This window comes from Cryptococcus depauperatus, chromosome 2, assembly GCF_001720195.1.
Source record: "Cryptococcus depauperatus CBS 7841 chromosome 2, complete sequence".
Taxonomy (NCBI): domain Eukaryota; kingdom Fungi; phylum Basidiomycota; class Tremellomycetes; order Tremellales; family Cryptococcaceae; genus Cryptococcus; species Cryptococcus depauperatus.
In genome coordinates this window covers 298,999-321,435 of record NC_089469.1, presented here as the reverse complement: position 1 = coordinate 321,435, position 22,437 = coordinate 298,999, and the positions used below count along the sequence as shown (strand labels likewise).

The 22,437-nt window shown below is 45.4% G+C and overlaps 12 protein-coding genes across 12 annotated transcripts; 6 read left to right on the top strand and 6 right to left on the bottom strand.

The window, feature by feature from the left end:
• Window positions 1-315: 315 nt before the first annotated feature.
• L203_101360 (uncharacterized protein) lies at window positions 316-5,458 on the top strand (the record flags this gene model as incomplete). The annotated part of the gene is made up of 7 exons (XM_066210802.1): window positions 316-914; window positions 962-1,272; window positions 1,323-1,727; window positions 1,798-3,921; window positions 3,977-4,495; window positions 4,549-5,314; window positions 5,365-5,458. 7 exons carry the CDS (start codon window positions 316-318, stop codon window positions 5,456-5,458), a joined length of 4,818 nt encoding a protein of 1,605 aa, XP_066066899.1.
• A 398-nt stretch (window positions 5,459-5,856) lies between these two features.
• Window positions 5,857-8,398, bottom strand: L203_101359 (uncharacterized protein; the record flags this gene model as incomplete). Its single annotated transcript, XM_066210801.1, has 14 exons — window positions 5,857-5,921; window positions 5,976-6,096; window positions 6,155-6,240; window positions 6,315-6,350; window positions 6,409-6,628; window positions 6,682-6,803; window positions 6,852-6,929; window positions 6,982-7,088; window positions 7,140-7,257; window positions 7,315-7,473; window positions 7,525-7,592; window positions 7,651-7,826; window positions 7,880-8,301; window positions 8,347-8,398. 14 exons carry the CDS (start codon window positions 8,396-8,398, stop codon window positions 5,857-5,859), a joined length of 1,830 nt encoding a protein of 609 aa, XP_066066898.1.
• Window positions 8,399-8,633: 235 nt separating this feature from the next.
• L203_101358 (mitochondrial-processing peptidase subunit beta) lies at window positions 8,634-10,253 on the bottom strand (the record flags this gene model as incomplete). The annotated part of the gene is made up of 5 exons (XM_066210800.1): window positions 8,634-8,656; window positions 8,705-9,003; window positions 9,082-9,556; window positions 9,634-10,132; window positions 10,188-10,253. The coding sequence occupies 5 exons, from the start codon at window positions 10,251-10,253 to the stop codon at window positions 8,634-8,636; spliced, it is 1,362 nt and encodes a 453-aa protein (XP_066066897.1).
• Window positions 10,254-10,453: 200 nt separating this feature from the next.
• Window positions 10,454-11,221, top strand: L203_101357 (uncharacterized protein; the record flags this gene model as incomplete). Its single annotated transcript, XM_066210799.1, has 2 exons — window positions 10,454-10,822; window positions 10,865-11,221. The coding sequence occupies 2 exons, from the start codon at window positions 10,454-10,456 to the stop codon at window positions 11,219-11,221; spliced, it is 726 nt and encodes a 241-aa protein (XP_066066896.1).
• A 57-nt stretch (window positions 11,222-11,278) lies between these two features.
• Window positions 11,279-12,558, bottom strand: L203_101356 (uncharacterized protein; the record flags this gene model as incomplete). The annotated part of the gene is made up of 6 exons (XM_066210798.1): window positions 11,279-11,454; window positions 11,498-11,802; window positions 11,852-12,117; window positions 12,167-12,229; window positions 12,296-12,432; window positions 12,486-12,558. The coding sequence occupies 6 exons, from the start codon at window positions 12,556-12,558 to the stop codon at window positions 11,279-11,281; spliced, it is 1,020 nt and encodes a 339-aa protein (XP_066066895.1).
• Window positions 12,559-12,922: 364 nt separating this feature from the next.
• Window positions 12,923-14,219, top strand: L203_101355 (uncharacterized protein; the record flags this gene model as incomplete). Its single annotated transcript, XM_066210797.1, has 7 exons — window positions 12,923-12,945; window positions 13,242-13,266; window positions 13,354-13,400; window positions 13,616-13,680; window positions 13,822-13,906; window positions 13,963-14,089; window positions 14,139-14,219. 7 exons carry the CDS (start codon window positions 12,923-12,925, stop codon window positions 14,217-14,219), a joined length of 453 nt encoding a protein of 150 aa, XP_066066894.1.
• Window positions 14,220-14,394: 175 nt separating this feature from the next.
• On the bottom strand, window positions 14,395-14,969 carry L203_101354 (uncharacterized protein; the record flags this gene model as incomplete). Its single annotated transcript, XM_066210796.1, has 2 exons — window positions 14,395-14,580; window positions 14,631-14,969. The coding sequence occupies 2 exons, from the start codon at window positions 14,967-14,969 to the stop codon at window positions 14,395-14,397; spliced, it is 525 nt and encodes a 174-aa protein (XP_066066893.1).
• Window positions 14,970-15,763: 794 nt separating this feature from the next.
• L203_101353 (uncharacterized protein) lies at window positions 15,764-16,931 on the top strand (the record flags this gene model as incomplete). The annotated part of the gene is made up of 3 exons (XM_066210795.1): window positions 15,764-16,171; window positions 16,217-16,338; window positions 16,403-16,931. The coding sequence occupies 3 exons, from the start codon at window positions 15,764-15,766 to the stop codon at window positions 16,929-16,931; spliced, it is 1,059 nt and encodes a 352-aa protein (XP_066066892.1).
• Window positions 16,932-17,098: 167 nt separating this feature from the next.
• On the bottom strand, window positions 17,099-18,308 carry L203_101352 (uncharacterized protein; the record flags this gene model as incomplete). Its single annotated transcript, XM_066210794.1, has 2 exons — window positions 17,099-17,184; window positions 17,237-18,308. The coding sequence occupies 2 exons, from the start codon at window positions 18,306-18,308 to the stop codon at window positions 17,099-17,101; spliced, it is 1,158 nt and encodes a 385-aa protein (XP_066066891.1).
• Window positions 18,309-18,648: 340 nt separating this feature from the next.
• L203_101351 (ribonuclease P protein component) lies at window positions 18,649-19,897 on the top strand (the record flags this gene model as incomplete). Its single annotated transcript, XM_066210793.1, has 4 exons — window positions 18,649-18,655; window positions 18,729-19,267; window positions 19,315-19,630; window positions 19,719-19,897. The coding sequence occupies 4 exons, from the start codon at window positions 18,649-18,651 to the stop codon at window positions 19,895-19,897; spliced, it is 1,041 nt and encodes a 346-aa protein (XP_066066890.1).
• A 200-nt stretch (window positions 19,898-20,097) lies between these two features.
• L203_101350 (uncharacterized protein) lies at window positions 20,098-21,277 on the top strand (the record flags this gene model as incomplete). The annotated part of the gene is made up of 7 exons (XM_066210792.1): window positions 20,098-20,138; window positions 20,229-20,300; window positions 20,351-20,375; window positions 20,440-20,449; window positions 20,497-20,663; window positions 20,710-20,984; window positions 21,178-21,277. 7 exons carry the CDS (start codon window positions 20,098-20,100, stop codon window positions 21,275-21,277), a joined length of 690 nt encoding a protein of 229 aa, XP_066066889.1.
• Window positions 21,278-21,412: 135 nt separating this feature from the next.
• L203_101349 (uncharacterized protein) lies at window positions 21,413-22,273 on the bottom strand (the record flags this gene model as incomplete). The annotated part of the gene is made up of 5 exons (XM_066210791.1): window positions 21,413-21,492; window positions 21,547-21,642; window positions 21,701-21,886; window positions 21,943-22,123; window positions 22,187-22,273. The coding sequence occupies 5 exons, from the start codon at window positions 22,271-22,273 to the stop codon at window positions 21,413-21,415; spliced, it is 630 nt and encodes a 209-aa protein (XP_066066888.1).
• Window positions 22,274-22,437: the final 164 nt, after the last annotated feature.

Here is a 22,437-nt window from a genome sequence, read left to right as displayed (position 1 = left end):
GCACAGCGTGAGACGCATTGGAGTAAACAGTGTCAACAGTGTTGGTTACACTGGTGCGAGTGGCCAGATATTGACCCAGCTTATCGTTTTGTTTCTGCATCCAAACGTTCATGACCTCTTGTGCAACGACGTTTTAACGACTCACGAATACGCTCACGCTCACGACTTTTAACGATTCAATTTTACGACTGTTCTGCAAAATCACGCGCGTCAGAATACCCTATTGTGCCTATTGTTGCTACACAGCTGGTTACTCTTCCGTTTCATCACGACCCTGTTTACACCTACCGTTCTACGATTTATATAACGATTGTCATGTCTCGCTATCCAAACACTCCCGCCCGTCACTCTCACTTTTTCAATTTGAATCAGCCGTCTGGTTCGGGTAGCGTCAACCATCGCTTCAAGGCTTCGCTGAGGAGAATCCCCTCGGCCTTGTTTCACAAAGACAAAACACCGGCCAAGCAAAAGGCCAAACTAGAAGTTCACGCCGAGTCTTGCGGTCGAACCACGTTGGGTATCAATAATACAACACCAAAACCGATGGAGTCCAAGGCAAGGGTAAAGAGCAAGCCTCGAAAGGCGCTCGCAGAAATTTTCGGCTGGGGAAACCCTTCTCACCCAAAGGTTGCTCCACAAAAGGAAAGCACGATGCAGAGAGCCAACACACCTGATACCACTAGGTCTACCTCTTTGCGTCTTGTGAGTTGCCGTCGAGATTCCGAGATGGTTTCAAGACCGAGTATGGGTGATGATCCATTCATGAGGTCAGATTCGGGGGTAGAGGTTATCGACTCGGTCTTGCGAAGCAAAACATTATCTATGAGGAGTGCGACACCGTTTGGTAGACGGTCCAGTACCACCTCGAGCAATGGATTGTCTTGCAAAATGATGAGCGACGGGAGTCAAGAAAGGTCAGTATTATCTCGTCATCAATTTTGGTAGCGCTAACCCAAAATAGATCCTGTAACGCTATCACAATACATGCTACAGAAAAAGATGCTTCCAGCTCCTCACTGAATCTTTCTTCTATTTCTCGCTCTTTTGGTAAAATCAACAGTGCTCGTATCATCTCTCCCTTGCGAAAGAAACAAGATCCGATGGCTATTACAGAACCTTCCGCCGTTGTCCGACCCAAAAAGTTGCTGAAAAAGGAAAAGACCAAATCCAAGGTTTGGAGCTTGCTTGGAAAGTCGAAACCGAGGAGAAGCAAGTCACCTGCTGAAGGAGAAACCCCACCCCCAACTATCAAAGACACCAAGATTTCAGCCGGTAAATTGTTTTCTTTGTTAGGATTGACATTTGCTTATACAACACTCAAGTGCCCTCTCAACCCACTTCATCTCTCGTGGGTGGAGAAACGGTCTTTTCTGCTGCTTGTTTCGAAAAGAACCCCGTTAATCAGACATGCTCGAACGGTCCCCATGAGTCTATCGAAGCTTTAATAGGTCCTGCTCGACTACCAAAGAGAAAATCACTCACAGGCCTCTTTGGTCTTCATTGTAAAAAGAGCTTTGACAAGATGAGATCTTCTATCAGCTCACCTTCTTCGCCTCCATGTATCGTCGGGCACCCTGCTCTCAAGGCTCTTGCTGAAGAGATTGAAGAGTATGCCGAGGAAAAGAAGGAAGCAGTTGATGATCTTTCTTCGATGGCAGTTTTTACCAGCCATTGGGGCTCTTGGGCGCCTGTAGTTTACTCCACAAACAAAAATATTCATAAAGAATGTGAGTGATAATTTTTGTGAATTTCTGTTGACGATGTTAGCTGGACTTCGACGTGTTGCTTCTGCTACAGACAAGTTGCTGAATTTGGTTCATGTCTTTGATTCTTCTCCTACGTCTCGGCAAGGCTCGTCATCGCATCCCATGACTTCTGTCGGCTCTCGCCACATCAACCACAGTCCTATTCCCTTGCGAAAAGCTCGTTCAGGTTTGCTTGACCGTCAGTCGAATAACAGTTCTTTGAGGCCTCTAAAATACACAAAACCTCTGGAGTTTGAAGGACGTCAGACAACGGGGGTTGCATTAGAACCAATAAAACCTCACGCCGTTTCCCCTCCCAGGAACACCATGGTCCGCGAAGGCATTCGCAACATTTTCGCTCCCCCTTCGCCTGTTGCTCTCCAAGAAATTAAGAACCTTGACCAATTCCACCTCCGTTCTCGGCCTACCATCAAAAAAGGCAGCGATGCGTCCGATATCCCCCTCGATCTCAAGCCTGTCATTGACAATACTGTCGCCGCCAGAGCAAGGTTCTCGCCAGAGAAAATTGCCAAACTCGGTTTGCCTGCTGCACCACCCCGGGACCGTACTTCTTCTCGACGAGCTGGTCTTGCTCTTCCCGTTTTGCCAATGTCTTCTAGCCGCGATTCTCTGTTGGCTCAACACACGCCTATGAATTATCCATCGCTCAGAATCACTCAAGAATACAACAGTCAAGATTCCATGTTTAGTGACATGCTCACTGCTGGATTGGATGAGCTCAAGAGCTCATTTGACTTGGCAAGCGAGTATGGGTCTTCCAGTCGAGGTCAACAGCAAGCCTCCTTTCTGGAAAAGCTTTGGAGAGTTGAAGCCTCTCAAATGGCTGGTGTATATGACCTTCCTTCCGTAGCTTCGCTCTCACAAGAGATAGCGTCTGCCCCTCATATCTACCAAGTTCCATCTTTCCACATTTCTAAGCCATCTGATGGGACTACCAATTGCGAAGATGAACTAGACGAGGATGAGGATTATGATGAGGCTGTGGAAGAGGCTGTAGAGATTCAACATGTGGTGGGAATAGCCATGACCAGTCCAGTCCGACATTCACCTTTCAAAGGTCAGGTCGCTTTCCAGCAACATATGTCAATGAAAAAGGCAAGCAATCCTTCTTTCGTTGCCTCAGGACCTACTATATCCGCAGACCTTGATCCTCTCACCTCACAACCTCGGGTCGTTTCGCAAGGACATGGCCACCAGCGGGGACAGTCCAGTGTAGGAACAATGTCTAGTATCGGTTCCGTCATTGGTAACGAACGGGAATACACCAATTACTTTGAATATGATGTTCCCAGCGGTGACTCTCTCTCGCACCAAACCTCCACAAGTTCAATGAGCGAGGCATTAGCCGACGAAACTTCTCTGGAAACATCACTCGACAACAATTCCTCCTCTAGCTTCAACTCTGATGATTTTTCCTATCAGGATCGAACTATCAGTCGACCAGGCCAGCATTGTCACGCTGTTTCTATCCAGTCTATTGACTCTATTGGCTCTGCAGATGTTAATACTTCGAGTGAGGGCATTCCACCTTTCGGCATGTACAACGGTTCTCAGGAGGGTTGTATCAGCAGGCACTGTCGAGGGCTTTCTAGCGCAACTACTATCGGTCGACCTGACTGGGCTGGCCATCATTACAATGCTTCTATTGCTAGCACTGTGTCAAATATCTCAGTTTCACAGATTGTTCGTCCGGGGCTTGGAGACAGGATGTTTCAACTCGATGGCGGAGTTCAGCTCACTTCAATCACTGGATCCCCGCCCCCGGAGTGTGAATCGGATCCTCGTCAAAAGAGGTATTCCTGGGACAGTTTGTTTGACGAACCTTGTTCCCAAATACTTGATGATTCGCTGTTTAATCCAAAACAATGCGGCATTGCGGATGAAGCTTTGTATTACAGTGGATATGAAAGAGATTCATATCAATCTACTGTATACGACTCGTCCAGGATTTCCATTGGCGGTGATTCGCTCTTTGGTCCTGAAAGAAATCCTACTCAAAAGTGTTTTGTGCTCCGGGGTTTGCGTCACATGTCTACAGTCTCTACCGATTCCACCATTTCTGTGGCCGATAACACCTTTGCGAACGCCACTGCGTATGGGCAGGTTACCAAGAAGGTTCGAGAGCATGAGCAAAATATGCTCGCTGATAACGATGGTATGAATGCGTTTAGATAGATTTTACAAGAATGTGGCTAATGGTCATATTTTAGTTCCCTTTGGCATTAAGAGCCCGAAGACATTCACTGAACGACAAATGCTTTCTTCAGCCACGTCTCAATATTCCGCTTCCATTTGTCATCGCTCTGAAGAACTTGCTTTTAGTGATGTCTCTGTTGACACACCTGGCCTAACCTCTCCTTCAGCTTCTGAATCTTCTAGTAGATTATCTCTTGATACCAATGCTGCGTCTTTGGCCTTGAGTGCTCGCGTCCGAGGACATTGTCGTCAAACTTCTTCGGCTCAAGTTAATATTGATGCTACCATCCACGAAATGTCATCTTTGGCTACTCTTCGTCCACAGCCGTCAGCTAATAGTCCTGTCGGTGACATGAATCCTCAACAAGAACCTAGTATTGTTAATGTAAATGCTCTTGAGAAGATGAGTGGTGAACTGGATAGAGTCAGTTCTGTGAGAAGCTGGATTCAATGGGAAAGAGATACTATGGACGAGTTCAGAACGGCCAAAAATGTCTGGATTGACAGTGAAGAGTCTAGAATGGCCATCTCAGGTGAGTTTCGGCACTAGAGTATTCGGTTAGGAAACATCTGATAAACAAAACAGATTGGAATGTGCCTCAATTAAGTGAAGATGTTGCCGCTTTCATAGCCCAGCCTTCCCAAGCCTACAAACCGCTTGAACAATTATCTAGCACTTGTCCTGTTACCCAGCGTGACACTCCGCTTGGGGACTCCCGGTCGTTATGCTCCTCATACGGTTTACCACTTCCAAACCCTACTCCTGTCAACAAGCCTAAGATGTCTCTTACCACCAAGTATGAAAAGAAGAGCTCTACTAGCTCAAAGGCGTCAACCGCTCCCTCTACTTTCAGCTTTGCTTTTTTCCCTGACGACGTTCCAGAAGCTCCTTCAACTACTTCTATTCCTGTCAATTCTCCTCTACTCAATGCCTTTGCTCCTTTTGTCCCTGAAGCTCCTTCTCCGTCGTCATGCTATTCAGTCTCTAAGCCAAGTAGTCTTCTTCAGGTTCCCATATTGGACCATATTAGCAACACTTCCAACAAAGATGAAGATGAACGGCAACTGACAAATATGGCGGGCCCAAAAGCGAAAAGACAGGCCTTGAGTTGGAGTAGACGAAGAAGAACCGATGGGCCAGAGAAAGTCTTACTCAACGCAGCCACTGCGGATCCCTTACATACCCCAAAATATTTATGTCCCAAACCTTTGCAGCTGAAACCCAAGATTTCTAAGCTGTTTAATAAGAAACTTAAGGCCGCAAAGGACAACAATGAAACCATTGACAATGATGAGAATGCTTTAAGCCCTATTCTTGAAAAGGCACAAAAGGACATCATCATTGGCAGACCGTGAGTATACTGTTGGACATGGTTTATGCCCCTGCTAATATGTGTCTTAGACAACCTCTAAGACCAACTGGGAATAGATCACCTGCCAAACGCAAATCTGTTCCACGGCATGTTGCTAGTCAACCTGCCGGTCTTCGCGTCTAATCGTTGTTTCATCCAGGTTCTTCACCTTTTTTCGTCTTTCTCGCTATTCCTTTTGATATATGCTTTGCCTACCTTCTGTTGTTTATTGCTGCCCTTACGTCTTTGGTTTTGTTACATTGCTTACTTTAATTTTGTATTTTTCAAACATTTATGTTCATTGCTTCCAAATATTTAGACAATTGTGACCAATACAATGGCTATACAATAGGTCTACATCTGCAATCTAGGTATATACACTTGCTATCCATCGTCTCGGTGTTTTTACGGTTTGGGTCTGTTTAAGATACGTCGAATGGACAGCCAATACATGTTCTTCGAATGTATAGTCAATATGTCAAAATTAGAGTGACTACTGTTAGCATCATTATTAAAAATAAACAGGATTTGATTATTAGAAATTATCTAAAATTAAGTTTGATTAGAAAGAGAAGAATGTTCATGGAAACGTGAACAGATGCCCAACCTACAGGCTATAGTGTTAGAAGAATTGAAATTGGCCCATGGATTCTAGACTTACCACATGCTGGAACAAGTTCAGGATATTCTCTCATTTCATCAATACCAATTTGTGAGACATTTAAACCGAACGCAAAACTCATGATTTGCCTTGCGATGAATGAGCTGAACAGTTCAGATCCCTTGTAGCTTGATTGAGTCACAATGCATGGAAGCTTTAGTTGAAAGTTTTCTACTCACCCAAATGGCACACGAGGCGAGGAAGGTCAGTTGAAATGTATACGGGTCTTCTGGGGATGGTTGAAATTGAAAAAATGGGTAGATCTCTGAGATTTTAAACACAAACAAGCATCAGCGACAATGATGAGAGTGAAGGGTGGTGAGTATATAAGGGACATACGAGAGTTGGGTCCAAAATGTAGTATTGATAGCCATCCTGAGCGCATCTTATCAGCTCATAATCAACGACCACAAGTACATGGTGGAAAAGCTACCCAAGAACCCAACCATCGTTACATTTTGCGCCAATCCTCTACAAAAGAATCCCATTGCAACACTCTCTGCATGTTCCTCCCAGGATTTCGGATAACCCACGACGACTTGTAAAATACGGTACCATGGATGAGACATCTGTACAGGAAAAATGAAGATAGTGGATAAGGATGACAGGAGTTGAACTGTAGCAAATTGGGAGGGAGAGTGTAGGCGTGCAAACTATGAGAAATTAGCTAAGAGAAGTCGCGCGAAAGAAGAACGATGAGATGTACAAGATTACGATAAAAGATGTGGTAGACGAGCTGGAAAAAGAGCCTGTAGATGAACAGTAACGCTCGGCTTCGAACTTTGTTTCCCAGAATGAAAAAAGACACTTGAGCCAGGAGTTGAACCGCTAACCCTTAATCAGCGTGGTTTTGCGCGGAGATCATTGACGACAGACTTATTACCCATGACCAGACCCAAGTACCAGCATCAAGAGAGGTGTGAGGCAAAGTAGCCAAGAACAAGCTGGCATATGCTATACCATGCAATTTCCTTAGTAAACCATGTGTAAATATGCAAATATCTACCTTGCCCCGCAATCACCGAGATACAGGCGATGGCCAACGAGGTCATAAACCACAAAAATCTGACCCATGAAGCTGGAAACCTTCTAGAAAATGCTTGACCAAAGAATCTATCCTTCTCATTAGATCAACATCAAGCCATTGAGGGCAGGGCGACTAACGTTTGGTATACAGCTGGCACAGCGTGCCGATATGTATGTCTTTTGTCTCTCTTGAGCTTTGAGAAACAAGCTATAGCTGGCATGAGCATAGCCATAAAGCTTAGTACTACCCAAAATGCTTAATCTTAGTCAGCTTTGGTAGGACTCCAAGACAAAAGCGTGGACTTGTCCCTACTCTTTCGTTCCCACTCTACATCATCCCCTGGATCTCTCCTCTTCCATCTTTTACGTAGATAGAACAGGTCCAAGTGATGAACCGCAAGACCAATGAATAACGTGGCGGACCAAGAAAGAAAATAGCTAATCTTGCCGCCTAGTTTTCTCGGCCACCAGTCTAAACGCAACTGTCAGCTGTAACAAAACAAACCGAAAGAGCGACAATTACTGAGTCTGTAGAGAGAGAAGAGGTTGGTAATGAAGAACAGAGCTACAGCGAGATACATTCCAAAATACCTATCCTCTGTGTTTAGCCATCACTCAATGCCACTCTTTAGGCATTTAGGCAACTCACCAAAAGAGAAAAAAGTAGAAATTAACATCTAACGGTAGCTGTACTTTTCCGTCCTCCCTACCACTGGCGCCAGAGTTATCACCCTGAGGTCGTTTTGGCCAAGATGGAATATCCGGAAAAGGACTATCATTATATGGGTCTGTTACAGGAAAAGGTAAAGCCACCCATATCCATACCTATCTTGCTCAACCATCAGCGTTCAAATCCAAGTATTTTAACTACCACATACGGCAAGACATGGCAAGATCACCAAAACAAGATGCCTCTTCCAAAACGATTCTGTCCATCCTTCTATTCTTGTTCGACTAGGTTGAAAGAAGAGAGAGATCCATGTCTCTGACTCTTCTGGGTCAGCAGACGATGTCTTTCGTGAGCATTTACGTCTAGTATTTGAACTGGTGCTGGAGTTGTGAGCGTAGGAAGTCGAAAGGGCTCGAAGGACAGGAATACGAGACTGAGAACGTATCCAATTTCCACTTCCACCTCCAGCTCCACTCTTGGTTCCAATTCCATTTGATGACAGTACCTTCCTGGAGACGCCATCACCCTGGCTCTCTCTCGACCATGTCGGTTGTTGCCCCAAAGCAGAAGCAGGACTATGAATTGGCTCTACAGATGGCCGGATACGGTTTCGACGAGGTGACAAGCTATCTGAAAAGATAGGTCAGTCAAAGTCGCTTCATTTTACAGACATACCCCACAAGTTGTCTTGAGTTCTCTCTGAACCTGTTGATAATGGTGTAAACATACTCTTATTCAATCATGTTATGGCTGATTTGGACGTTGTAAATAAAGAACGAACGTATTTAATTGTTCATACTTGATGGAAATGTGAATTCAAAATTCAAAGCAAAATTAGCTGGAAATAAAAAAAGACACGGATCGCGTTAAACTTGGACCAAAAAATGTAGCTAAATCAATGCATATTTTTTGGAAATTTATAAGCTTATGGCAAGTCCTGACAACCCAGAACTTTTCATGCCTTAGAAAAGCATGGAAGACATGTCTACAGGCAAGATTAGTTTTCCATTGGACCTACAAACGTGGGACTTACCGGCACGAATTCGAGTGTAGTCAAAGAGGCCATCAACTCGGCCAAGGGCAGCAATAGCAATGTCTTTATCCCAAAGGTACTTTTGGGCAACACGCTGGATTTCTGCGGGTGTGACAGCATCGACGTATCGCTCAATCTCTCGTGGGGTGTATCGCTTGCCAGTCGTGATCAATTGCCGTCCAATATCCTCAGCAATGGCGGTAGTACCGTCAAGACCCAACAGTAAAGATGCTTTGAGCTGAGACTTGGCGCGTTCGACTTCAGCAATGGTGGGGCTTATAGACATTCGAGTCCATTCTCTGAGGGTAAAGTGGACAAGATCATCGACATTCGTGAAGCTATTTTTGTTAGAGCCAGCTCAAGCGGTTAAAACTTACTTTTCGGTAACAAGATAGATACCCCAAAGACCAGTGTCAGAGTAAGAGGTGGAGAAGGACATGTAAGAGTTGGCAAGGTTGTTGCTAGAAATGATATGAGACAACCTGCTGCTCAATAGAGAACTAGCACCCAGGGACCTATCCCAATTGCCGAAGATGCTCTGCATCACAAGCATAGGCCAGTAATCAGGACTCTTCCACCCAACACCCTCGACGGAGATGGCGACGTTAAGTGTGTCCATGGTGTCATCTCGGATTCTAACCTCGGAACCAATGAATTCAGCAGGAGAGTGAGACTGGTCGCCAAGAGGGATGGGATTGGAGGAGACGGGAAGGGAGGCAAAATGCTTTTCGGCGAGCTTGACGAGGGTTTCATGTTCAATGGAACCGGCGCCAATCAGCGCCATTCGATCGGCAGTATAATTGTTTGAAATGTAGCTTTGAAGATCCTTCTTGGAGATGGAGTTGATGTGCTCTTTAGGGCCGAGGATGGTGTTTCCAAGAGGCGAACCTATGGTGTGTTTTAGAATCTGACACAAACTTGCGACATACCTTGAAAAGCGACAGCATGCAAGTGATCAAAAACGACTTCTTCAGGTTGCTTCTCAACTTCCTCCTGCTCCCTCAGAATGACATCCCTCTCTCTCTCAATAGCCGACTCCTCTAATTTTGAATTTTGCAAAATGTCTGACAATATGTCAACCGCCTGAGGCACATCTTTGTCAAATGCCTTGGCATAGTATACTGTCTGCTCCCTTGAGGTATACGCATTGAGATGAGCCCCGAGATTCTCCACCTCTAGTTCAAGTTGGGTCTGAGATCGAGCTTTTGTGCCTTTGAATGCGAGATGCTCGAGGAAATGGGCTGTACCGCTTGCGTTAGACGCATCTGCTCGCGAGCCAGCGTCGATCCAGAGGCCGACAGTAGAGGTATTGGTGCCAGGGGTTGTCTCTGTAGAGACAGAGAGGCCATTTGACAGTGTGGAAGTCTTTGTGACTGGATCCGTGCTGACTGTCACTGGGTGTACGGCTGCGAGGTTTCGGACAAACGACTATTGTAAATCCAGGTGAGCAGCCAATGACCGAGGATGTATTAAAAGTACTGACTGGCTTGAGCACCCGCTTCGCTGGAGGGCGTTGGATCGCGCGAGCGAGGAGACGTGACGTTGGCATGGCGGGAGAATGAAGGGAGGGAGCCAAAGAGAGATAAAAAGGAAAAGAAAAGAAAAGAAAAGAGAACTTTTGAAGAAACGTAAAGATAAAGAGGAAAGACGGAGAGAGCAGGAAAGATGGATTCGCCGACAATTTCCGTACGTGGCAGTCATCTACCCATCACATTTTACCATCTCTAACTTTTATTTTACAACGCAACAATGTATCACGCGCACGATAATAACTTGGGCTTCTTTAGAGCAACGCCATATGACTCTCGCCAGCCACAGTATCCATCAGGCAGCATGGCTGCCATGCCATCGGGTCCACTGTACAGCTCAACCGGGAAATGGTGGGAGGCATTCGGTACAGGTGGTTTCGACGGTGAACCCAGTCTCATAGAAGGTAGGTTTATGCCCTTGAGTGGTTGGCTGATGTCTTCAGAGCTGGGCATTAACCCGTCGCATATACTCCAAAAATCGCTCACCGTTCTCAATCCTCTATCCCAAGTTAATACCAATATAATGGATGATGCAGATTTAGCAGGGCCATTTGTGTTTTGCTTCGCATTCGCATTTTTCCTCTTACTTGTGAGTGATTCTGAAAACACCCAACACTAATGTAAATTGTAGTCTGGCAAACCACAATTCTCATATATCTATGGCGTAGGCCTTCTCGGCACAACTGCCATTTATCTTCTTCTCAATCTCATGTCTGAAACGGGAATTGACGCATACCGGACGGCTTCTGTCCTTGGATACTGCCTTTTGCCTATGGTCGGTCTTGGAGGGATTGGTATGGGTGTTGGCATCGACCATCCGTTGGGTTACCTATTGTCCACCATCAGCATTGCGTGGTGCACACATTCGGCCAGTGCCATCTTTGTCGCTGTATTGAGGATGAATCATCAAAGATTGCTTGTGGCTTATCCTGTAGGATTGTTGTATGGTTGTTTTGCCTTGTTAAGTATTTTTAATGTAAAGAAGTGATGAGGTTGTGATTGTATGCATAAATCTATACACACATGGTCATTCTCTAATCGTGAATTAGTATATTCCAGTCCATTCGTCCTTTTTCGCATTGTGTAAATGACCTTCACTTGCTTGAAGAGCTTTTCTGTCGGGAATGGCTACATGTGGTCCAGGTTCGGGCAAAAGAGAACCGTAAGGCGCTAGAATAGAATCAAATTCATAGTCGTCTGAACGAGGCAATTGCACATTATCTACCAAAATTAGCATAATCCCGAGTGCTGCTGAAGTACCCACCGTAATGGACGATAGGTTCAGCAGGTTTGGTCGCTTTGGTCATTCCACCGACAATTAACCTTCTCAGCGCCGGTCCGTCCAGTACTACCTCCTTTACGGGCTCTGTCTTTGGTTCCGTCATCTTGTTTTCCGACGCTCTTCTCCCACTAGGGCCCATCACATCCAAGTTCAACTTTTCTGCCGAGGCATACGCATTCTCAACTTTACCCAACGCGAGCAACACATCGCCTTTGGTCAGCATACCGTGCCGACCTGTGCCCTTGAGCTTGTAGATTTCGTCAGAAGACAAGTTTGATTCTTGTAATCTGTTCGATATATTAGCCCCTCCACTCGAAAAGAAATGAGGCTACCAACAATCTAGAAACACTTGGGAATAATGGTTTTGGATGGTTTATTTCTTTATGCTCGTGAGGCTTCCTCTCACCTCTAGGCTGCTCTCTCGCTTTCTGCTCTTCTTTCTGGATTGACCTCGACTCTGGTTTGGCTACAGGTGACGACGGTTGGCTTGGTTGAGACGCCAATGTATCTTTTGGAATTTCAATTGCAGAGATATCATCTCCTTGCTCCGCCAGCACAGCGATGATCTGACCGACTGGGATTTTTTGAGCACCTGCTTGAACCTATACCATAAAAGTTGGAATGGGTTCGCCCATACAGACATAGACGTACGAGGATCTTTCCCAACACCCCATCCTCTTGAGCTTCAACATCTATGGTCGCCTTGTCTGTTTCCTATGCCTCCATTAGCTCCTCGATTGACCTACACCTCGTAATTAAAAAGACGACTAGTCAACATACGACTTCTAGTAACACATCACCAGCAGCAAATGGGTCTCCCTCTTTCAACTTCCAAGATGCAATGCCACCCTCCGTCATGGTAGGCGACATGGCGGGCATGGCCATATTGGTGGATGCGTACCGGACAGTCTGGAGAGCTGCTCTCTGAAATAAGCTGTCGAGTACGATAGATACGTGAAGCAAAGCGTACCGACAGTCCTATCCACAACCCTTGGACCAGAGCGCAAGAGCGTGACGATACGCCTTGAGACTGTTGCCCTCATCCTATCTTTCCTCGACAAGTGTTTGAAACGTTGACAACAAAAGGTAAAAGAAGAAATCAAAAGTCTAATAGTTCCGCCAACAGTGAACGAATGCTGACAACGGAAACGGAGGTGGCTCAACTGCTTTTGCTTCCGTCCCGAGCCTGGCGACTTTTTTAAATTTAAAACCAAGACCAACAGTTAAAGACAAGAGTTATATTATTAATTAGAAATGTACAGTTGAACGATATTCCAACACTGGAGAGAAATAAAAAGGCTAAGCCGAGGTGAACGAGAGCATAGAGCTGCTGGATCAAGACAGTCTCCCATGATAGTTGGCAGTTATAAACATTCCACATTCATCTCTTCTCATTCTACTCATCCAATGCTCGGTGCCAGCAACAGTCTGTAAGCCACAAGCGAAACGCCCTTTTCACTTGTCAACCTCTGCCTCTGCCTCTTTTGAGGACAGGGGCATAAAAGTATCCCAAAAAGGTCGTATAATTGACCGGCTCCTACTCTTCAGTAGATGTCTCTCTTACCTGGCGCCATTAAACAGCACATTCTATGGCATGTCCAAAGGTCATGAGAAGGTGTTATGGTACTAGCCGGGAGTTGAAATGTGTAAAGAAAAAAGAAAGAAGAGGTAATTAGGGAATTAGATAGATGGGTGAAATCCAAGTCACGTGACTAAAAGGGAACAGATTTGCCACATTCACTCGGAATTTCGTATGTTGTATAATCCCGCTGTCAACTAGCACTTTTGCCCATGTCCCTCTCTGGCAGCGAAATTCGTCGTTTTGTTGATTGTTACAGGATTTTCCTTTTTTTCTTTTCTTTCGACCTTCAAGTCTTTTCTATCCGTGAGTGTTTGGCTGGTGTCAACAAACGATTGCTGATGGATGTGGTTGTCTTGACTGTTGGTTTACAACTTTTGTGATCCGCTAAATTTTACTGCCTTCAAATTTACTCACATTCTCAATTCTACGTGCTTTTCGATTTATCTCTTGAATTGTTTTGTGTGGTGTTACCTGTTGGCGACTGGGATGACTGGACGAAATACTGGGTTGGGATGTAGTTGGATAAAGAAAATAACAAAAATGGCCGACGTTCAAATGTCTTCTGCTCCTACTCAGCGATCCAGTAAGTACTGGGTCTTTTTGATGTGTGTTGCTGTACACTGGGAAGTGGCAATGAAATGAGGAGAGATTGTTGGGCGAGCAGGAGATCAAGAGCCGATATGTAGTGTTTAGAGGAGTAGACTTGCTAACACGCTCGTTATAGACCTCCGCTATGGCTTGAACAAGGGCCGACCCACCACCGCCATCCCTAAGACTACCAGGCCTTCCAACAAGAAGGGTGTCAAGACGTCAGTCGCCTTTTACATGTCATTTATATTTATGGCTAATTATTTGTATTGTACAGTGAGAAGAAGACTTTTGTAAAGTCTGTCATCCGAGAGGTTGCTGGGTTCTCCCCTTACGAGAAGCGAGTCATGGAGTTGTTGAGGAACTCCAAGGACAAGAAGGCCAAGAAGCTTACCAAGAAGAGAGTTAGTCTGGTCTATTTCTCATGACACGCATATACTAATCTGGTCTTAGCTTGGTACCCTTCTCCGATCCAAGAGGAAGGTTGAGGAGCTTTCTGCCATCATTGTCGAGCAGCGTCGCGCGGGTCACTAAATCACTAGTTGGATGTCTTCGCCGAGGGATAGGCTGCATTTTAGTCAGGAAGGAGAGGTTCCCGTAAATCTCGTCGTGGCTGAAAATGCAGCGTATGATGACCATGCTCTGTTCAAGTGTCGTAACCTCTGTGCCCTGAGATTGTTTCTGCATTGCCATAATATACCCTCAAAGCCTATACCCTCATCCAAACATTTGCGCGAGTGGTCTTGTTTTCAACATTTTGTCGTTCTTGTTCACTGCAAGCATCCTGCGCCTCATCTTCTGCGCCATCTCTTTCCTCTTGTGCCCGAGTTTTCATATCTTGCCAGCCATCCCATATACCTCCTCGAAGATGGTTACCTCGGTGCCGCCATCCAAACTAAATATACTTTTTGAGCTTCACCCACAATGCCAAAAACTAAGACTCACCTTGATCATCGCGGTGATCACTCCCATAGCCATACCTACACCAATTCCTGGTGCTGCAAAGAAAGCCAAGCCACTGCCGACCGACCCCAATAGTCCTCCGCCGACAGTGGCAATTGCAGCACCGACAAGGGCATATTTCGCATAACGTATGAGGCGATGAAACAGGTAGCGGACAACATACCGAGTTGTTTTCAACAGCGACCGAGTCTTTAGGCTAGCAGGTGCAACGGATGCTCTGGGACCTAGGAGCAAGTACGACAAGTTGGTTTGAGCATTGCTTAGACGTGATGAAGTGTCTGTAGGTTGCTTCGGTGTTGGCGAAGTGGGCTGAGAGGGCATGTTGAGAGTAAAAGTGATGTTTATAGATCACAGATGTGAAGTCCACCTGTTGTACTTGTAAGGACGGTTAGATTTTGGTTAAAAATGACGTAGAAAAGAAAGCCATTGGTAATTAAGGCTACAATATTATCAGTTCGCCTTAATTAAGTCATAATAATAGTTTGGTCGGTGCAGAACGTCCTTCAAAGATGCTACTCATACACTTTAGCTAGGAGGTTGGGAATCAGGCTGTGTTATCTTTTGACATCTAGTTATCTTGACGGAGAAGACTAACAGAGCACTGGCAAGAGAGAAGGCTGGCAAAGAGAATCCTTGAGAACATTAGATGTCAAACTGCAAGGGAATGGTCTCGGGTTGTGCTAGCAGACAAGACGGCTCTGAGATCCTTCCAGTATCGCAAGCCCAAGTCTTGGACCCGTCCACGACTATGTAGAGCTCAGTTCTAGCCGTAGAATGGTGACCGCTTGAGTGGCAGCAATGCATGGTCTCTTGACTCTTTCAGCGTGTCGTTCGCAGCGCACTTTGGGATGTGATAGATATCAGCATTCGCCACTTTCGCATAGTTTTTTTTGTTTTGTTGTAACATGGAATGAATGGATAAAGATTAAAAAGAAAAGAAAATGTAAAGTTAACTTTTAACAAAGATAATGATGTGGCCCAATTTTTTGGGCAAAATTTAAACCCAGCCCAATTTTTTTTGGGATAAACCGTGACACGCAAAGGAGGATTTTTCTACTTTTTAAAACTTTACTTTCTTTTTCTTTCTTTCTTTCTTTCATCTTTATCCTTTAAAAATGCCTCCTAAATCTCCTATCGTTGCTTCTTCACGTCCATTTCGCATTCTTGCTCTCCCTCTCACCCGTCTTCCTCTTCCACCGCCATCATCTACTACACCACCCACGCATCCTCCTCCTTCACTTGAATCTACCACTCCTAAACTTCCTCTCACCCTTTTCCATTCTATTCAGCCGAATTATCGTGAGGATTCTTCGACTTCTATAGTGAACAAGATCCTGGTAAAGAGCAGCGATGCGTGGTTAAAACTTGGAGAAAAACCAAAAGGGAGCTGGATGTATTGGTTTTATGATCGGGGTGAGAGACTGATGGATAGAATCGAGTTTGAAGAATGGGCGCTCAAGGCTGTGAGAGAGGGAGAAGGCGTCAAGGTGACCAAGGAAGGTGGTGTTTTGGAGCGAATCGAGGTAGGTGGCAGATGCTGGTTAGGATGTCGAGCTAAGCTGTCATAGATTCCCTTGTTGTTGCCCAAGCTAAAAGGCCAACCCCTGCCTTCTATTGTCCCCAAGTTGCATAGACATCTGTTGAGGCGGATACCGCATCACAAAAAGATGATGTATCGCTCTCTGCTTGTGTACGCTCTCTTCTTCATGTCCATTGGACGAGCTGACCACGTTTTCGCACTTTCCCAAACATAGCTCTCCCATAACTTGGCCATTCGCTATTATACCCATTGTCCCCAATTTTCCACTGTTTTACGTCTTGTGGAGAGCTTGGTCACATTACAAAGCATGGAGAGGGGCAATTTACCTCGAACAACTTTTAAAAGCAGGATTGATTGTGGAAAAAGAGAGTCCAGAACTGACAGAAATTTATGCGGGCAAAGGCAAGGCGGCGCACAAGACTAACCAGGATGGAGGGTTGGATGCGCAGACCGAGAAGGGCGGTGCAGTTCATGAAACGGCTACACCGGAAAGTATGGCGTCTCGTTCTGAAGAGAATACCTCGAAACAAAAGCAATACGGCACAGTCAATCAACCGATGCCTCCGCCTGCTCCGGGGCCTATTACCTCTAAAGCAACTCATCCTTCTCTTCTCTTGTCGCCCAGTCAAATTCCTATCTTGGTCAAGGCGTTCAACTTAAAGCCAAACGAAGTTGTGGATATCACTAGAGCAGTGGAGCAGGCTGATTTTAGAGCAAGAAAAGCGGAGGAGGGCACCAAGTGACAAGATGATAGAGGTGGACATAGACTTTTACATGATCTTTGCGACGTCTAAACGGTGTATTGGGAACGTAGTAATGGTGTGTAAACAAAGATGCGATTGCTTTGCATCCTTTTGTTGACATGATATCACCATGCATGTCATCGCTCGGCTCGCATGTACATGAGCAACTAGTAAGGTCTATACCGACGAGACTTTTTAAATTCTTCAACTTTGGCCTTGTCATGTTCAAATTTCTGTCTCAATTCGGCGAGTTCTAGAACATTATGAGCCTAATGTCACGCCATGTAGAAAGACAACCAACTTACCTTGCTTTTTCCTGTCCACAGATTGGAATCTATAGAAATCCGGCAAAGCACTTGCACCGACTCCGGCTTTCTTTTTTTTTTGCTCAAACCCTCTGGTCGCAACACCCACACCACCCATTCCAAACCCATCTCCCCTCGCACCCGCTCTTCCAAACTTACCAGACCTCACCACGACTGTGAAACCATCTTCATCCACCAGGGCACCTGCACCAGCCTGCTTGGCGCGAGAGGATAAGAGCATGGAGTGAAGGTGATCGAAACGAGCCATGGATGAGTCTGCAAAAGACTTTATCGCCTCGAGCGGTGGTCTCAGAGTAGAATGAAGAGCAGTGTAATATGCCAGCCCTGTGGGTTCCGAGTCGTCCTTTTGTGGTTGATTAGATGACATGGAGACGGAGATGGGCGAGGGGGTGGAAGAAAACAAACGCGAGACAGCGATTGAATCAAGGAATATGACATGCGCCGAGAAAAGACCAGATTGACCTAGAGGCATAGACCGAGGAGAAAGTGGTGGCAGGGGATCAACTTTGGGGATAGCTGAGATGAGGACATTTCGCTTGCGCATAGCACGCCGTTGTTTCTTGGTGATAAGATCGCCTTGGAATGTCGCTGTCGCACCGACTTGTCTACCTTCGTCCTCGTCCTCTTCCTCGTCGCCTTCTTCATCCTCATCCTCATCATCAGAATCTTTGTCTATGGGCATCCCCTTCACTACGCTTTCTAGTACATCTCCATCATCTTTGTGGTTGAATTTGACGTTCTCTATTACACCCCAGTTCGAAAACACACTTCTCAACTCTCTCTCTGTCATGTCCACCGGCAAATTGACTACGAACACCGTCCTTCCTTCTGGCAATTCACCATCATTACCGGAAGGCGTTGCTTTTGCCTTGAGTTTTGATTTGTGTTGTCTGCAATAAACATAGTGCTTGACTTGTTTTGAGGATTTTGAAGAGGTCGAAGGGATAGGAATAGGAGTAGGGAGAATAAGTGGGAGAGGTAGAAAGTTGGAATAAAGCTTTGGTGAGCCAGTTTTGCCCTTCTTTGTTATACTCAAATTTGTTTTGGGCATTTTCTTAACAAGTGTTGACAGTAAGAAGGAGAAAAATGGATTATAGGAAAAGTGTAGATGACTTTTAAATCACGTGATCACTCTCATTTGTCAAGGGTTTGATCCCGTTTATATAGAAGGCATTAGAAAAAGAATAAGAAAAGTAACGAAAGTTTCTAATGGGGCTGGACTAGGAAGCTATTGGATTAGGCGTGCCAGTCGTCCACATGCCTATCCACTACTCATTATTTACTCTTCGACATCATTCCCTTATTTTCCACATTTAATTATTTGTACATCTCTTCACACTTTACAATATTTAAATCATTTACAACAACCAGCGTCGCATCCTCTATGTCCCATGAGATGTATGTGAATGCTCTGTTGACTCTTGCCAGGTGGGACGGCATTATTACTTGCTAACCATCACGCTCTATTCAGCACAATTATTCTGTTCCACTTGCCGTCTTGGAGCTATTCGTCTTGGAGTTGATAAAAGGTATTTTGCCATGTCAGTACCTAGAGCCGCCGCAACATCAAAAAGCGGCCGGCCTCAAAAGGGTCCTGCTGCAGTTGGTCCTGTAGCGCCAAAGCTTCCTCTTGGACAGTCTGGATCGACAGGCGTCAAGACAACGACACATAACCAACGGCGACCAATGGCTTCGCCCAAACAACTTTCTAGAGCAACGAAGCATAGGCTTGATGCACCAGCGGGAAGGACTGGCGACGAGCCTGCTAAAGAAGGGCTCATTCTGTCGGGTGCTTCGGCCAATCTGCTGCAATACTTGAAACGTGGCGAGAACGGGAACACTGCGTTGCAGTCTGATAGCGAGAAGAGAGATCAACTTGAGAGCAAAACAAAAACTAGGGTGGAAGGTAAAAATCGGATATCCGACGAGATGAGAAAGCCTAGCCGTACGCTGCAAAGCAAATCAACACTTGATCCATCCTGGCAAAACATGATCCAACAAGGCCAAAGAGTACGTACATGCTTTATCCAAGACGATCGCTTGATAACATGGCATAGATCAAGTTCATCGGAATTGACATTGCAACCGCTCTCACAAAAATCTTCACATCCAACGTCCCTCACTGTCGAACGCCTTACTTTATCATCCGGACTTTTCGAGCAGCGTTACTGCCTCCTCGACCTGCGCCTCCGTTCCCGTCCGACATGTTGAACGCTGTAAGGAGAAAACACCCATGTGTTTATTTAGCAGTGATTACCTCAAAGAATAATATTTCAAAGTTAGCTGTCGAACGTAATCGTGTAAGGCGACGATTCAGAGCTGCTCTGGATAACGTCGTCAATAGCAATGAAGGCTGGAAACTCGTTTCGCCTGGTGAGTCGGATTACCATGCTGCCATGTGTATATCAGATACCCGAGATTTATCTCGGCAATAAAGATATCGGTTGCTGATTAGCGACAGAGTATGTGTATGTTGTTTCGCCCAACGCCGCTCTGTTTGAAGCTCCGTACAAAGTACTTGTAGAAGAAGTTGAGCGCGCGCTGAGACATGTTAAAGAGAGAAGAAGAGAAAGGATGCAGGTGGCAACACTTCCATGGCCCAATTATATGTCTTCTTCAGTGAGTGGCAAAAAAAGCTGACTCAACCAAAATGGACGGGATTTAGTTATCACACTGTGCACGTCCCTGTTTTTCCATATAATTCCGTGAGAATCTAAATCTCGGCTTTTCGTCGCAAATCTATTTAATCTGGAGTTTTTTAATTTAATTTTTTTATATCTTTTTATATCTTTTCCTCTTTTTCTTATTTTTAGTTCTTTAAGTACAAGAAAAAGATTACAATGGCCACCTACTCTCTTCCTCAAATCCAAAAGCCTGCTCCGTAAGTGTGCTTGAGGCACTAGGTGGATGCTGCTAGAGTCCAGCCCAGACTGTGGTAGCCAACGTGTCCACTTGCTGATACGTCTGTTAGTGATTTTGCCGGCACCGCCGTCAAGGAGGGGTCTTTTGAGGAGATCAAGCTTGCCGACTACAAGGGCAAGTGGTGAGTTGCGTGTCTTGCATCTAGAGGCATAGCTGATGGAGGTGCGATAGGACTATCCTCTTTTTTTACCCTATGGTATGTATTATGGGCGTATGAATGATGCATCTGACATGAATTTGGCTTATTTTGATTACAACAGGACTTTACTTGTAAGTCTAATTCATGCGTCATCTTTGCACTCTCTCAACAATCATAGTTGTCTGCCCGACTGAAATTCTTGCCTTCAACAAGGCTCTTCCTCAGTTTGCGGCGATTGGTGCCGAGGTGATTGGTGTTTCTACCGACTCTGAATTCACCCATCTCGCCTGGTCTCAGACCAACAGGAAAGAGGGCGGTCTCGGCCCTGACCTCAAATTGACCTTGGTACTTTATATTGGATTACTGATCAATCCCACGCTGACTTTCACAGCTCGCCGACCGAAACCATGCTGCCGCAAAGGCTTATGGTGTCCTTCTCCCTGAGGACGGTATTGCTCTTCGAGGCACCTTCTTCATTGATCCCAAGGGTACCCTTCGTGCCATGCACGTCCACGACCTCCCCGTTGGTCGATCTGTTGAGGAGACTATTCGGGTTGTCAAGGCCTTCCAGTTCACTGACGAGCACGGCGAGGTCTGCCCTGCCGGATGGGAAGAGGGCAAGGACACCATTGACACCTCCAACAAATCTGCTTACTTTTCCAAGCAGTAAGCGTTACTTTTCTCATGACAAAAGTGCTTGCAGTAGAGAGAATGAAGAATCTATAGAATTAGAGGTCGTGGGGTATACTAGACGGTACAGTACTAGATGCCACCTTGATTCGTCTCCATCGCACCTGTGCTTTCTCTTGATGTTGTCTTTGAAGATAAGGACATGTTCTGAAGCCCGTTTTGTTTGCAGAGCCGAAAACAATACGATGAAAGTTGATGCTGCTTCGTCAAAACGAGTAGCCGACCAATCACCAACAGACAAGAAAGCATACAAAAAGCCCAAGCAGTAATCTTTTTAAGCAGTGGTGCGTGAGCACTTATTCAAACGTTGCCAGTAGTTGCTGCAGGTCAAACCATTCTAGGCCAATGAGTACCCAAATGCATATAGTCAAGAGCAGATTCAAGATGGCGTTTGTCTTGTCAGATTAATCCAGTTTCTCGTGTTCTATTGTCATGGGCACTTCTTTTTGTTCTGCCTGTGTAGCCGAAGTGGACACTGGGACAGCTACTAGATCAATGTCAGTCACTGTTCCATAGCGTTTCCAATAAACACTTTCACCTGGAGAAGATGGTTGAACAAGCCCTTGGGCAATTTCTTGTAGACTCTGCAATACTCTTTTACAGACCGCACACCACGTACCAGCGCTTACAGCGCCTACACAAACGAAACATGAGTTTTTTCCAAAGTACGATGAGAGGACGAGTCAGCTCACCGATAGGGGCATTTGGAAAACTCAGCACCCAAGCAACTGGGTACGGCACCCAGCCTTCAGGCAGCCAAAACACGGGCTGTTTGCGATACCACCAAACAAGGAAGAATTGAGCTCCAGTGGTAAGAAGCCAGATAAGGAAGGAAAAGTTGCGAGAGAAAGAAGAGCGCGAGGAAGACAATGTTGTGTCTTGATCATCCATTAACTTTCGGCAAACTGAAAGCCTGATCCAGCTTAAAACTCACTGATTTTCTCCAAGTCCGCCAAACCTTTATCAAGTTTCCTCTTCAATTTAGCCCACTTTGCAAACTCATCTTGGGAGCTCGTCTTTCCCAGCTCAGCTTTATCTTCTAGTACTTGTTTACGGATGTTATTTTGGGCGGAAGCTGTTCCAGAGAGGCAAATCCTGTAATAGACTAAAAATGCCTGACATTGTAGGATTAGTGGAATTGCATAGAGCGAAAGATAAAATGCGTTTAGGTTACTTACCAGCTCTTGTACCGCTGAATGGCCTATCCATGAGATTACTTGGGTGAGAAGGACTATGAGGAACACAAGCACAGCCAGATTAAACATGGCTATAGATGTAAATGGAGTATAGATGGATACAATGTATTAATGGAAAAAGGATAAAAGTAATGACGTGGAAGATTGTTTAGGGTAGGATTAAACAAATAAAAGGAACGGCGTATATATATCTGGCCCTGAATGTTGTGAAAAGCGATGGAATCAAAACAAAC